General features: G+C 34.3%; 1 protein-coding gene across 2 annotated transcripts in view; it reads left to right on the plus strand.

Annotated features, from left to right (window-relative positions):
* The window catches only part of stan (Protocadherin-like wing polarity protein stan), a 35,659-nt gene extending 21,101 nt beyond the window's left edge, over positions 1–14,558 (plus strand). The window contains exons 32-51 of one of the 2 annotated variants that reach the window (XM_074117302.1): positions 137–276; positions 404–587; positions 951–1,150; positions 1,534–1,740; positions 1,842–2,028; positions 2,274–2,416; positions 3,838–3,994; positions 4,084–4,275; positions 4,358–4,475; positions 4,828–4,966; positions 5,479–5,694; positions 7,145–7,365; positions 7,742–7,888; positions 8,265–8,532; positions 9,251–9,393; positions 9,485–9,581; positions 10,473–10,755; positions 11,648–11,821; positions 11,904–12,030; positions 14,112–14,558. In XM_074117302.1, coding sequence (XP_073973403.1) covers positions 137–276; positions 404–587; positions 951–1,150; positions 1,534–1,740; positions 1,842–2,028; positions 2,274–2,416; positions 3,838–3,994; positions 4,084–4,275; positions 4,358–4,475; positions 4,828–4,966; positions 5,479–5,694; positions 7,145–7,365; positions 7,742–7,888; positions 8,265–8,532; positions 9,251–9,393; positions 9,485–9,581; positions 10,473–10,755; positions 11,648–11,821; positions 11,904–12,030; positions 14,112–14,142 — 3,374 coding nt within the window. In that variant the 3' untranslated portion in view covers positions 14,143–14,558. Of the gene's footprint in view, positions 1–136; positions 277–403; positions 588–950; positions 1,151–1,533; positions 1,741–1,841; positions 2,029–2,273; positions 2,417–3,837; positions 3,995–4,083; positions 4,276–4,357; positions 4,476–4,827; positions 4,967–5,478; positions 5,695–7,144; positions 7,366–7,741; positions 7,889–8,264; positions 8,533–9,250; positions 9,394–9,484; positions 9,582–10,472; positions 10,756–11,647; positions 11,822–11,903; positions 12,031–13,428; positions 13,597–14,111 lie in introns of those variants that run through there. The other variant, XM_074117303.1, reaches the window with a different exon arrangement.
* The last annotated feature ends 204 nt before the right edge of the window (positions 14,559–14,762 follow it).

A 14,762-nucleotide genomic window follows, 5' to 3' on the forward strand; every position in this document is an offset into this window, starting at 1 on the left:
CTTTTGAATGAAAGTGGAAGAACACCATTTTATGTACTGGATAACTGTGCTTTTATTGGTGAGGGAGTGGCTTACGGTGTCCCTACGTCATCAGCTACAGTCCGCCTACTTCACATATATATTTTTGTTAAATCAGGCGATTATTGTGAAATAACCAAGATAAGGACTTGCCCATCTTCATGGTGGGGCCAACCGAATTGCGGTCCATGCGATTGTGACTTAGAGAAAGGATATTCACCACATTGTGACCAAGTTACGGGGAATTGTAGATGTAAGGTAGGTTTGGCTTCCAAAAACGATTTCTTCTTATTTGTGTTGAATTATATAAAAATGATTTGCCAAAAATTGAAGTCTTCATTTTGTGTGTGTGTGTGTGTGTGTGTGTGTGTCTGATGATTTACAGGAAAGTCACTACTTTGTGTCGGAGGAAATAGGCTGTGCACCGTGTTCCTGTTACAGTCCGGGCAGTCTCTCTTCTACGTGCGACAGAGCAACTGGCCAGTGTGACTGTAAACCTGGGGTCATCGGTTTACATTGTGACCAATGTCCTAATCCGTATGCGCAGGTTACACATCATGGCTGTGAAGGTGAATATCCTACGTTTTTCTCCCCACTAATCCTGTTTCTTCTCTGCAGGGCAGATCTACAGGTTCTTTAGACCTTTGCATTGATCAGCTGATCCACTTCTTATTATTAACTTTGTGAGATATGAGTTGCTTCTGTATTAACTTAATTATTGTCTTTTTTATAAATCTCTTGAAAGCTGCTTTTGAGTTAAAGATGGTCTATATAAGGTCCGAAAATTTTCTAGTAGACAAAAAAAAATAATAATAATTAGAACTAGAGGCTGATTAAACTTATTCTTATCAATCACAGTTAATTTAAATCTACAATTAAACCAGTTTCTGAACTTTCTTCACATTATAAAAGAAAAAAAAAATTGATTCCAGTTGTGTATGGCGGCTGTCCGCGTAGTCACAATCGAGGCATTTGGTGGGAAAAAGCAGAATATGGAACACCAGTGACTGTACCATGTCCGGCTGGGTCTTCAGGAAAAGCCACTAGATTGTGCGATAGAAGTTTGCCGGGATGGCGACCACCTGATCTGTTCAACTGTACATCGGCTCCCTTCGTCCAACTGAAAAGACTGGTATAGTTTTCTTTTAGAAGTAAAAAATAAATAAATAAATAAATATAGCCCTGATAGAGATTTATTTTTAACAAAATATCTAAAGCTGTCATAAATATTGATACAAAAGTTTTTTATTAAGGACTAAAAAAAAGGTTATCTAGAGGTAATAATTGTCCTCCTACCATAATATTAATAAGTAACCTTCAATTGATGGTTAAAATGTGTACCCGTTTATTAACACGCAATAAGGGGTACAAAATTTGCCTAGTTACCTTGTCGCAAAAAGTAATTTAGAATTCAGAACTTTAATACTTATAGCAGTTTTAGGCGCTCTTACTGTTAATGAAAGGTACATTTTTTTTATTTATTTTTAAAATATATTCTATTGAAATCATTTCCAGTTAGGACAGATAGAAAGTGGCGAAGTATCGGTAAACACTTATGTTGCTATGGAGACAGCCAAATCTTTAGAATCAGCATTGAACAAATCAAAATTATATGGTTCAGATGTTCTTGTTACTGTAGATCTAACTTCTCGTCTAGTCAGTTATGAGAACAACCTTACCGGCCTCTCTTTGACACATGTCAACGATCATTCATACATTCAGGTTGGTTCTTGTTTGTAACATTGAAAATGAATGAATGAAAAAAATGGAAATATTCATTGTAAAATAAGTTCTAAACTTAATATTTTTGATTAAATGTTTAGCACTTAGTGAGAATCCTAGCTGAGATACTGTCGACACGTACACTGGGTTATTGGTCTCGAATAGAACAGCTGACTTCCGCTACTCCAGACCAAATACATTTTCTAGTGACTGAATACATGTTGACCTTGGTTACCAATATGAAGGATACATATACTACTCCGTTCGAAGTGATCAACAACAATATGGGTTAGTAGTAAATAAGTAGAATCTCTTAAAATCAGGCTTAAAACTCAAGAATTCCAATCCAGTGGCCGGCCGTTAGATTTTCCCTTGCTAGCAGCTTCCTATGAGGAACAAAGAGAGAATACTGTTCTGAGTCTGGCTGAGCTCTGGGGAAAAAACTCGGATGATTCACACAGTTAAAACTTTATAAAGACTTGTCTACATCTTCGTAAATAATTTTTTTGTTTTGTTTTCTCTCTTTCCCACAGTTCTAGGATTGGATACTGTCAGTTCGGACAGTCTTTTTGGATACGAGGTGATCAATTCCAAACTTCCTCAAACGGCACCATCTCATTTTAAAGAAACAGTGGTACTTCCGGATACAACAAGTATACTGCAGCCTCCAATACAGGTACAAATTGATTTGGAAAATTTAAAAAACTTTAAAATAACCATTAAATGCTTTCCAATAGAACGAATAGTCGAGAAAGTTCTCCTATTTTCTCTTTCCTTTTGCTCTGCATGGCAATAGGACAGCTTTTATTAATTTATTTATTTTTTATTTTTCATCGTAAATATAAATTTTGAGGACCCCCTGAACATGCTATCACTTAAGATTTTCAACAAAATCGATCAATCAAAAGTGCTACCACTGAATCGATTTTTAAGTTTGTTGATATGTTCTAAATTAGAAAACAGTTCCAAAGACTCACTTGCCCTCTAAATATGCCGATTACATGTAAGTAGATCTCGAATCGTTTATTCGTAACTTTCTCAACAAATTTTTACCAAGAATACTTCTGGAAATTATCAGAGGTTTGATTTCCAACTAAAGTGACTATCGAGGTTTAAGTTTCATGTTTGAAGAAACGGTTTTACGAAAAGTGTTAACACTTTCTTTTCCAGTTGTCCAAGATTGTCTTCAAATCCAATCTAGCTGATCTGAGCTAAGTTCCTCAACTACTTATAACTATACAAGACGTTATCATTTCCTGTTTCAAACATTCATTAAAATGAATACGTATGTTTGTAACCATTCCTGTAATATTAATATAGGAAATGAATTTGTTACTAAAATTTAGATTTTGAGGAAAGTCGTTCGATTGAAAGTGTTTGTTTCTTTTCTCTTATTACTCCTTATAAGAGAAGTATTGTGATCGTGTTAAATTCTCGGAATTGAGTTTTTACTGTTAATGTTTGTTTAGAAGATGGTCTGTTTGTGACGTCTGTCTCATTGTGTTAAAAAAGAAAAAAAGTTAAAAAGTTGTTAGTTCTAACTTGATATTGGGTACCCAAACGAGATATGCCAATAACTTAGCTTTGCAAATCCTAACCTTAACCTTAACTAACCTCTAACGGGCTTTCTTTAAGAAAATGTCTAATAATAAGACTTTTGACAATGATTTGAAAAAGTTTTCAAGAAAAATTCTGTTATAGGCTACAAGGGAGTTGAAGTAGATGGTGGGAGTATGCTTCTCTTTAAAATGTCATTAATGTAAAACAGGGTCATATCGCAAATATGCAACTAAGTGAAATTGGGTATGTCAAAATTTTGAGTGTCAAGAAAATCCCTCAATTTTTTCCTATTGTTTTTTTGGAAAACTTAGTTTCAGTGGTGAAGTTCTGGTAGGCTTCCCCTTGTAAGCATCATTTCGGTTTCAATTTATGGTTTTTCAAAATGTAAAATGTTGGAATAATAATTAAATATGTTCCGTATAAGTTGAAAAAAAACTCTCGAGATTTATCGAAAGAAAAGATTATGTGACTTTTTTACAACTGATTTTATTTTGCCTTAATTTCCTGTTGAAATTTGAAATTTAAAAATATTTTCAGGCTGCCAGTCTAATAGCCAGAAGTTCTAATACATCAACATCTCCGACTGTAGTCTTCCCAAAATATAATAATTTCATGAAATCTGGAAGTAAGTTTGATGAATTTACCAAAATTTTAATACCACTGGAATTGTTGGGAATTAGAAATATTTTACCAGGTATTTGTTATAATATTTTTACTACATCACTTACTTTTATTTAATTGTTTTATCTTGGATAGGTTCAAAGAATAATTCGAATTTTATAGGAGATATTTCCACCACTAAGATGTTCCGCGGTTCTGGATTGGCGTACGTGGCGACAGGCACTGTCAGTTACGCGATGTACCGTGAAGGACAGTCATTTCTGGCTGGGAAGTTTGACCATACAGTTACCTCCAGATGGGGTGTAGCACTACAGCTTGGTTCAACCATTGTCACCGTGGTGGCTACCAGTAGTGGTTTGTTGATCTTTCTTTTAGTGAAATTATTGAAAAAATTATTTCGAAGTACAAGTTTAAAGAAGTATTTCTTGCTGCATAGATGGGACTCAAATAAACAGCGGGCTGAGAACTCCTGTCAGATTACAGCTCTGGTTGAACACTCCTATCAAGTCGCCCAGAACTAATCCACAGTGTGTTAGATGGACACATATTAGAGGGTAAGTTTTGCTTTTTTCTCCTTCTTTTGTATCTCTAAGAGAGGAATGCAGTGTTCAACCTCACTTGCGTCTTTCGTTTCAACAATACGAGTATATTATTTATTACTGATTAATTGTGTGAGGGGAAGTGGCTTACTGTGGCCTCACACATCGGGATTAAGCAGTTGTCTTTCGATGATTTCCGGTTGAAAAATTCTATTTCCTGATGAAACATATTGTACAAGATAGATTATTGTCAAAAATGTTGGACTTCTGGTGATTAACCATTTTTCAGATACATTGCTAAAGATAATTTCAGATAGAATAATAACCTTAAATTATGTAGTTTTGAGATATTCTTTTGGTGTGATAGGTTTGGCGAATGGACCAGAGCTGGATGTTTGACAGAATTGCCGAACGGAGATTGGTGGAAACAGCCAGTAGTGCTTGTCAACTGTACCTGTACTACACTGTCCACTCATGCAGTAGTGGTAGACCTGGTGGCTGAACAGGTATTGGATTCTCTTTTCTTAAACAATTACTGGCTTAATAATATTCCACCTATCGGTCGATAGATTTCCACCTATCGATTTTAGGTATTCTCTCCCCACGATTTTCTTTTAAATTGGTAACCGTGTTTATGCATGAGTAGTCCCACAATATTTGAAATGTTCTTCCTGGGAAATTTGAACTAGGAAACTCCAGTGATTTGCCTGTAAAGTTATTATTTATTCAAGTTAAGTACGTTACCATACTAATTACTAACGGTAGAAGACAATTGGCTAATTGGAAGTGCTATTTCACCAATCAGATTTTTGTAGCTTTTAGCGATTCCCCCCCGAAAACGATCCCTTTAAAGTGAATATATATAACATTGAATTCAACAAATTTTCCGTAAAAAACTATAAATAATAATAAAATTTTATTCATGAACTGCGAAAAGGGAAATTTGTGTGTGTATTCTTACCAGCATTTTTTTAAAATATTCGACTCTTAATCCATACATTTATTGATAACGTTGCAGTATGTTCGCGATTGGTCAGAAGCTGAGGAAGTGTACACCTGGATTGGATTGTCAGTATCACTGTGGTGTCTGTTCACCTGCCTACTGGTCATCGAGTTGACCACTAGAGGTGCATCTCTAAATCATTCTTCCATCCAGGTGAACATGGTCGTCTGTTTGCTGGTTGGACAAGCGCTATATCTTGCAGCCTCCAAAATGAACATCACCTCCCACATTGTTAGTGCTTTATTTTATTTAACAGCTCTTTGTACATTTTATCTAGTTTTATCTACGGCTAAAATGAGATTTTACTAAAACCAGTTCCTCCTCAGATGTATGCAGAACGTTACACAACAAAAATGGCTCTCATTCTTTTGAGTATCTGCTTTTTATATCATTAAATGTGAAACTTACGAGGTTAATTGAAAATTTAAAACTAATAACAGAAACCGTTTCTCGATCGTTCCAATGAAAACATTCAGCGTACCATAAAAAATCTTCGTCAATTCTTACTGACGGTAATCTATAAAAATGTCGACCTATTTCATTCGTATAGTAGACCATTTTAGATTAAAATTGGTCTAATTTAAGAAAACAGTAGTCAAATGTTAAATCAAAATTTAGCATATCCCAGTAAGTTCACTTCAAAGTGTGCAAATATGCCCCCTGTATCTATATTTATGTATTATTAATTCACTTAAAAGTGCAAATATGGCCCTGTACATAAAGTATTGACACTAATAAACAACACTTATAATTTTAAGATGGAAGATTTGCGAGGAATCGGTCAAATAAAAACAACTCGTCTTTTTGCCAACGTTTCGACAAATATATTGTCCTCTTCAGGGCCTGGATATTACAAATAATTTTTTCTATGTTAATGACTCTGTAAATTGTTTTGTATTTGTAATATCCAGGCCCTGAAGAGGACAATATATTTGTCGAAACGTTGGCAAAAAGACGAGTTGTTTTTATTTGACCGATTCTTCGCAAATCTTCCATCTTAAATTTAACAATTTGCGGTCACGAAAATTATATATTCATATTTGTAACACTTATAATCACAAATAAAATAACGCATTCTTACTGACGTAATATTTGTATAAATATGTCGACCAATTTCAGTCGTATAGTAGACTATTTTAGATTAAAATTGGTCTAATTTAAGAAAACAGTAGTCAATGTTAAATCAAAATTTAGCATATCCCAGTAAGTTAGAGCAAGCCAATATTTAAGTTGACATTTTAGCGTAACTTTGATTCTTAAAATTTCGGTTGCAGATTACACTTGAACGGTCTAAATATTCATATTTTGCTCAAATACTAAGAAAATCTTAGTATTAAGAACCTATTTATCAAAATATAGCATAGATCTAGTAAGAACTATCGAAGATTTTGATAGTGATATTTTCATTTTGTTGTGATAGGTTTAACTCAAACTGCTGGTGCTCAAATGTTTATTTTGACTTAATTGTAGTGGGTATTAAAATAACTTTATTGGAATGTTTGATAATTTGAGATATTAAGAGTTGTAAGTTTTAATGAACTAATTCTGTTAATTCAACTTTTTATTTTTTCAACTCTTAATCTGGCATTGATGATTGATTCCTTATAATCTTTTTGCTAATTTTTAATAAATTATGAAGATAGTATTTTTCACAAAAATGGTTCCCAACTAATTTTTGTAGGTGACCTGTAAATTGGTGGCGATTGCCCTTCATTATGTTTGGCTGTGCGCCCTTGTGTGGTGGTTGATCTCCTCAATCCATCTGTACCGTATGCTGACCCAACTTAGAGATGTCAACCGAGGACCCATGGTACACTATTATACCCTAGGCTATGGTCTGTCCGGAGTAGTTGTAGCTCTGGCCGTTGCTGTACGCCCTGATCAGTATGCCAACTATTATTTGTAAGTATTCAATTTACTCGTTCACTCGTACATTGATGAAGTGCTCTTCAAATATTGGCAAATTCTTAAAAGTGACTTTCTTAGGGGGAAAATAAAGAAAATGTGGGTTATATTTTTTTAATTTTCCTTATATTTTCATATCGAGTTTCCTTTTTCTGCGTTTTGGAGAACCTTAAAACGGATATTTTCGTGAAAACTTAATGTCGAAAATGACTTAATCAATCGCTAGTGAGGGGAGTAAAAAAATAAACACTAAGTTTGTCCCACACATTTTGAACATCCTAGTGTATTTATAAATAGAGGTTCTAAAATTGACCTAGTTTTGACTATCGTTAATTGTCATAATTAAATTGCTTTATTTATTTGTGCCTTCTAGCTGTTGGATCTCCATACATGAATCAGTAATCTGGGCCATGATCGGGCCTGGTGTCTTGATTGTGCTGAGCAACTTCCTGGTGTTGAGTATGTCGTTGAAAGCGGCGTTCACAGTAAATCATAACATTATTGCTTATGGAAATCTGAGGTAGGTTTTAATTTTCTTTAATTATTTTGAGGTCTTCTGATTCAAAAAAAGTATTTTTAACAAATTGGTCGCAACTCCAAGACAAAAACTCGCACAAGTTTAAAGTTGATGTTTAGCTTAAATTCTGCTATTTAGAGGGGGGTGCCATTATAAAGTTTGTCAAACCGGAAATATCACCGTACTGAATAGATTTTTTAGTTTTTAAGGTTTTCAGAGAGAAGCTGTGGTGGATAGATTTCTTATTAAGTGATAAGAATAATTAAATGTTCGGGAATTTGAAGAACTTTTGTGAATTGGAACGTTAAAAATTGCAGCACGAGCGACAGTCTTCGTTTCCGGAAATATACGTACTACTTATCTTGAACAACACTTACAGATCAGTTGTATGGACTCAAGTGGGATGTGTTCCTCTGATGGTCACCTCTTGGCTCTCCGTAATCATCAATTCTTCAGATCACACTCCGCTGGCTACGGCAGCCATGTCACTTGTACTGCCACTGCACTCAGCAACATTGTTAGTGTGTCAAGCGGTAACCAGTCCAGTGTTGAGACGCTTGGTACTGCGTCTGGCCGGCGCTAAGATACCCTCTTCACCGCAGCAACCACCTGGCTCCACAACACCACCGGATTCCACGGCACCTGCGGTATGTAAACTTCTGTAGTTAGTTCCCAAATATGGGTTTTAGGCCATGGAATAACGAAGGGGGCTGAAAATGTACTGAATTTTGTCACAAACTGACAGAAATTTGATGGCCCAGATTTTGTGAATTTAAATGGACAACTTTTTCTATCGTAAAAAAGTGACTAAGTTACACTGTCCAAACTTTGGTTAGTTCTATCGTGCTGGATATCATTGATTTTATTAGACGTAGCAGGCATTTTTATTGTTTTTAGTTTTATGCAATTTTTTATCACAGAAAATTTGACGAGTTTGTCTTTCAAACGTTATCTTCTCCCATTTTTTGTTTATAAAATCTTCACTGAGTCAATATACATTTCGTTATATATTATGCCTGATAAATTATTGATCTCAGAGTTCAGTTCAAGTTTATATCAAGTTAGCAAGTATTTGTCCTACAAGTAACAAGGGGAGACCATGGATTATCTATCTGACAATGTTGGATCCAACCAAATCTTAAAAACTTGGAACTACAATCCCCAAGATCTGTTTTATACCGATGGTTATAAGAAGGTCTTTTAGTACATCAGATTTTTTTCTCGGAGATCGTCGAAAGAATTAAAGGCCCATCCTGGATCATTTCCGTTCAATTACTGTGGTATTACTTTCTAACTTGAAAGAACTTTTTTATATTTGACTTATTTCTAAATATCAAAACAAAAACCTAATTTTCTGTTCTTTAGCGTTCTTCAATGGCGTACAGACAGGCTGCAGGTGGAGCAGTCAGTAATTCTGGAGCCGTTGAGGCAGCCAGGCGTCATTTAGGCATTTCCAACTCTTCGACAACTTCCAGGTCTACCACCAAAACGTCTAGCAGTCCTTACAGGTGTGTTTTGTGGCGATTTTTTTTTTTTCTGAATTAGTCCAAATGAGAAATTATGATGTTTTTCTACGTTTTGTTCCATGTTCTTTATTAGGAGTGATGCCCAGTTGAGGAACACTTCAACTAGTACCAGCAATTACGAGCCTTCACATGAAAGACGTACTGCTCATACTTCGGACTCAGAATCTGATGTGAGTAGATCTGAAGTGTGATGTGAACACATTATGAGGAATGTTTTCAATATTATTATTGTTGGTTTCAGATTTAGTAGAGGATCTGGAATATCCGTTAGGGGTTTGGGGCGAAATTCCCTTAATCTTAGAACAACAACAGGAAGTACTTTCTTTCGTGTTCATATTTTTGTAAATTTAATTCCTTTAATTGTTTCTTAGAAAATTCTTACAATTTGAACGCATCTTTTTCTCTGAAAGAAAATTTTTCTGTACAACCTTAGGTTCACCTTTCCAACCACTTTCCACTTAGATAAACATATTTAAAATAACAATCATACTAAGAGAAGAAAACATCTGTCATATTCAGAAGAATATTTTAAGCGCTAAAATGGCATCAGAGGGAAACCTTATACAACCAATCAAGAACCCTTGAACGAATTTGCTTGTAAACATTTTTAGATTAAGCCTCATGGTACTATCCAAACGAAATATAAAGTTTGGACTTCCTACAATTCTTCACTTTTGAGCTAGAGTAATAACATACTACGTACCAGATCATTTTATAAAAACTATGACTTTGACGCAGAGCATCTTACCTTAAAATTGATATGGCGAAAGCACTGAATCGATCGCAATATTTTCTGTTTCGAAGATTAAGAAAAAGTGAATAAAGACGGAAATCGCAAATTTCTGTTTTATTGTTTAAGATCTGTTCTAAAGTTTGAGTTTAAATCCGTTCCAGACGTAAATGCAATTTTGATAGATATTTTCAAATTTAATTATTAGGCTATTGTAATTACGCACTTACAAACCTATCACTGTTTGTTAGCTGGACGTTTCATTATAAAAATCAAGGTGGATTTTAATTGTAAAGTAACTTGAAACTTCGTTTGTTTGACTGTCGTCCAGGGTTCAGAACGCAGCCTGGAATTAGCTTCTTCCCATTCAAGTGATGAAGAAGCATCGTCTAATCGTGCAACGGAAGTTGGAGGTGTACATCTTCAACAGCCGGCTGGTTTAAGAGCCAGCCAGTCGAGAGGCATTCTCGGCGGCCGGAGTTCCGCACCCGGTCAGACATCCGTCGATATAAGTCAGCCTCCTCAGCTGAATATAGACTCGCAGCTGTTTCAGCCGATATACGCACCAAGATGGCCTACGTCTACCATGTCAGCTCATTATTTGCATCACACAGGTATGGGCTTAACTTCTTTTGGACGGGTACCTTGTATGCCTTTTTCCGAAACTTTTTTTGCATCCCTTCTTTTCTCTAATTGGTCTAGATATTTTTAATTATTGTTTTAATCATGTCCGGTTCATTAAAAAGTGAAGTACATCTCTCGCGAGGATTTACCACCGTCTCAAATCCTGACCAACTCTCAAAGACTCAAATTTCCGCAGATTTATTTATTTCCAAATAATGAAAGAACTCGTCTATCTGTTTTTGAAAGAATCCATGATTTGAACACCCATATATGAGAACTGAGAAGGTTAAGTTAAGCGCTTCTTCGCCTGGACTCTTACACTGCATACAGTGTTAGGTACTGTCGTTTCGGTAAGCTTTGATTTCACTGTTTCTTTTTTTCATTACAACCCAGAATAAGTTATTAATGTTCATCATTATTTCCTTAATTCCAGCTAAAAAGTCATTATGGACACTTACAAGAATTCTTTTCTGGCCGGAAGCCCATAGGCAACTCTCCCTATAGCCAGCCGTTATAATCTACACTTGCTTAATTTTAAAAAAACTTATAAATTTTATAGAATTCTTAAATCCTCCATCACCCGAAAGTGACTTTGGCTTTCACAGCGGATTTAAAATAAATTAAATAAAAAAAAAAAAAATGCAAGACTATTCTTGGTATTGAGGCCTCCTTTCTCCAAAATCATGCATAAGGTTATTTTATAGTCTTATGAGCTATAAATAGGCATCTTTCATGAACCGTAAAAAAGACCTAGAACTGGCTGAGCTTAAAACAGTGATTTGAACAGTGATATCACAACTTCATTTTATTTACACAAATTCAGCCTGATTGAGCATTTGCCCTTGCATGGATATTTTAATAAATAATAATCTAAATTTACAGCTGATGATTCAGTGCCTCATCGCTGGACATCATCCACCATTTCTGACAATGAATTGACCAACGGTATGAGATGTCCTAGCGCTGCGCCTAGTGGCGAAGTCAAGCTTAGCAATATCTATTCCGACCAAGAAGATAAAGCTAGCCTTGGAGATAAATATCTGTTTCCTTACACTGGTAAGTTCTCGTTGTGGATAAACAAAAAAAAAAAATCCCGAAAGTTTCGATAACTGATGTCTTTTTTTGTTGGATGGACTAGCCGAGGAGGATCACAGTTTGCCGACCAGAGTATTTGCTCAACATCAAGCCTTAGGCCTTATACCTAATTCTCCAAGCCCGTTAACAATGCATCATGAGTACATGTATCCTGACATTTCGGAGAATGAGTGAGTAATGTTTTTTGTTTTTGTTCTTAAACTTTATTTCGTGAAACTTTGCTCTCTTTAAGAGGTGAAGGGATCTTGTAGAAATAGTTTAAAAGTTTGCTCGGCTCGTAGCAAAAGGAGACCGTTAAGGTTTCTAAATTAGTAAAGCATTACCTTTGGGAAATAGCGCTTTTTAAAAGAAAAATCCGTTTAGAAATAAATAAAAGTAGAATTTTCTCACGTCCTTCTCTTTTTACAATTCTTCAAGCTACCAGACTGCCAGTTGCAAAACTTCTTTCTCATTATTATTTTAAATTTTTAAGATGCATCAATATCTGAGGTTATTGGCGTCCGAAGCTGTTTTCAGTGCACTACCGGCTTCCGGTCAATGTTCTTTTGTTACAGACAACACTGTCCATTACCACAAAGTGAGCTTTAAGAAGCTCCTAGAAATCTAAGGGCTAGCAGCTGGATTCGAACCTGGGATCTACGCGTTGGAATTCAGTATACGCCGACCGTTGAATAATTTTGACATAACGTATCTTACACGGAAATATCATTTAAGAGGGGGGAAGCCGACATCACTGCTCGAATTGTTGTAAAACTAAATTTTTTAGATAAAGGATTGAAAAAAAGAAAAAATTCAGACCTCAGTCTTTGTAAACATAAATACAAAGTTTAAAAAAAAAATCGTTCAATCCATTTTCAAGAAAATCACAAGAATTTGAAAAATGCATTTAATAAAGTACATGAGATTGATAAAAGTACCTATTTATCTTAGTGAATGTACAATGATAAGGTTTAGGGAAATTTTGGAGTTTAATGATTAGGTGCTTGAGAATTGTAAGAAGAGTAGATCCGGTTCAAATTTTGTCTTTCTAAAGTAAATTTGAAAGAACGAGATTAGTTTTTGTCAATGGTATTGTGTGAGTCTGCACTATTCTTGTTAAAAGTACTGAATAGTAAATTCTTATTGTCAAGTATAAATTGGAATTTAAGGTTCTGTTGGGTGACTTCCCGCTATATTTACCTGTAGACTGCACGACGTCACGAGATGCTATTGGGTAACCCTTTGTTACCTTCTAAAAATTCTGTAATTCATTCGTTCCAAGTAAACAATTCAAGTGTTAAAGACGATTAAATCTATTTATTGATAAATTTTTCGAATTTTATTCCGTCCTAAGAGAAAATAAAATTAATTAACGACAAATACAAGTAATTCTGCAGATTTCCAGAATACTGTTTGAGTGTCAGATCGTAGGTTGTAGTTCACGTTTATTTAATATGTATATATAATTTCTAGTTATCTCTTTCTGAAACAATTATTCGCATAGACTGTTGAAAAATAAATAATTTTTTTTTATTTTCAAATTGTAGCGTAATATTTTAACATTATTAATAATTGAATTTTGTTACAAGAAGTGTCCACAGAGATTCTTAAAAAATTAAAAAAGCTGCACACGTTTTTTTTTCTACTTCTTTGATTGAAGCTTCTCATCTAATAATACTTCTCTCAAGGTTTTGGTAAATAAAATCTAACCATTTATTTCTTTTTAATTCTTCATGCAATCCTAACCATCTGAAGGGAATATGAGGTATGTAAAAAAAAGGCTTATTTATTATGTTTTGATTAAATCAGTTTTATCTCTTAATATTTTAACAGTGTAATTGTAAACGGACTTGAGCTACTCAGACTGTGACAGCCTTCTTTAAAGATATTTTACTTCAAACTCGAGCCCTTTCTGACCTTAAGGCACTGATTCAATTACCCAATTGAAACTTTCTCTTTTAAACTTTAAAAATTACTTTATCCCCGACTCAGAGATGCCCCTAATTGCCGATTTTCAATACTTCCCTTTTTTTTAAGGCACACTACCAAGTAAAAAAAACATGTGACACAACAATAATACTATAATATCTAAAATACATAGATCAGTAGACTCAAAGGTGGATTTGTACTTTGTCACTCTTCTAACACAACTTGCACAATGCCTAGATTATTTATGCAAACGTTACATCACTTTAACAAATTTTATATTTTAAAAGCATTTTTTTTCTAATAATTCTTTTTTTGTTAATATTTTTTTTTGCTTTTTATATAGGAAAGCTACTAGCAGTGAAACACATGTCTGATTTTGAAACGTTCCCGTACTGCTGCTAATACTTCGGTATGTTACAAGTACAAAAACAAAACGATTTTTAATAATACTGCTTTAAAAAAGAAAATCTAAAAAAAAAGGTAGTATTCATTTCGTAATTTTTTAAAAAAGGAATTGTTCCCCCCTGTAAATATTTTAAAAACAATAAACTTTGTGAGCCCCTTTTATTGGGACTTGCCGTGTGGAAGTGCTCCTCCTCCCAGTGAATGTTTGTACTTAATTTTTATATTTATATATTTTGTTAATTTTTAAGAAGCTTAAAATGAAAGTACTACTCTAAATTCTCCTTAATTTATTGTAAATACAAAAGCTCTAAAATAACGTTCCCTCCGACCAAGATGTCTTAAATATTATCCTAAAGTAAAAAATACTCAATACATTCCATTGTAATTGGTTGTGATTTCTTTTAAATTTATTGTTTTTTATTTTTGTCTTAGCAATATTTTATTAAGATAATAGGTGATATGAATAAAAGATGTGGATATGCTTATCCTGCGATAATATTTACTTTTAAAACTTTTAAATGCATTACTGATGGAATAAGGATTAAGTTATTTCGTTGTCTATTTATGATAACAGAACTCCTAACTCGTG

This window comes from Rhodnius prolixus, unplaced genomic scaffold (genome assembly GCF_049639745.1).
Source record: "Rhodnius prolixus isolate KJV_2025 unplaced genomic scaffold, Rpr scaffold_2, whole genome shotgun sequence".
NCBI lineage: Eukaryota > Metazoa > Arthropoda > Insecta > Hemiptera > Reduviidae > Rhodnius > Rhodnius prolixus.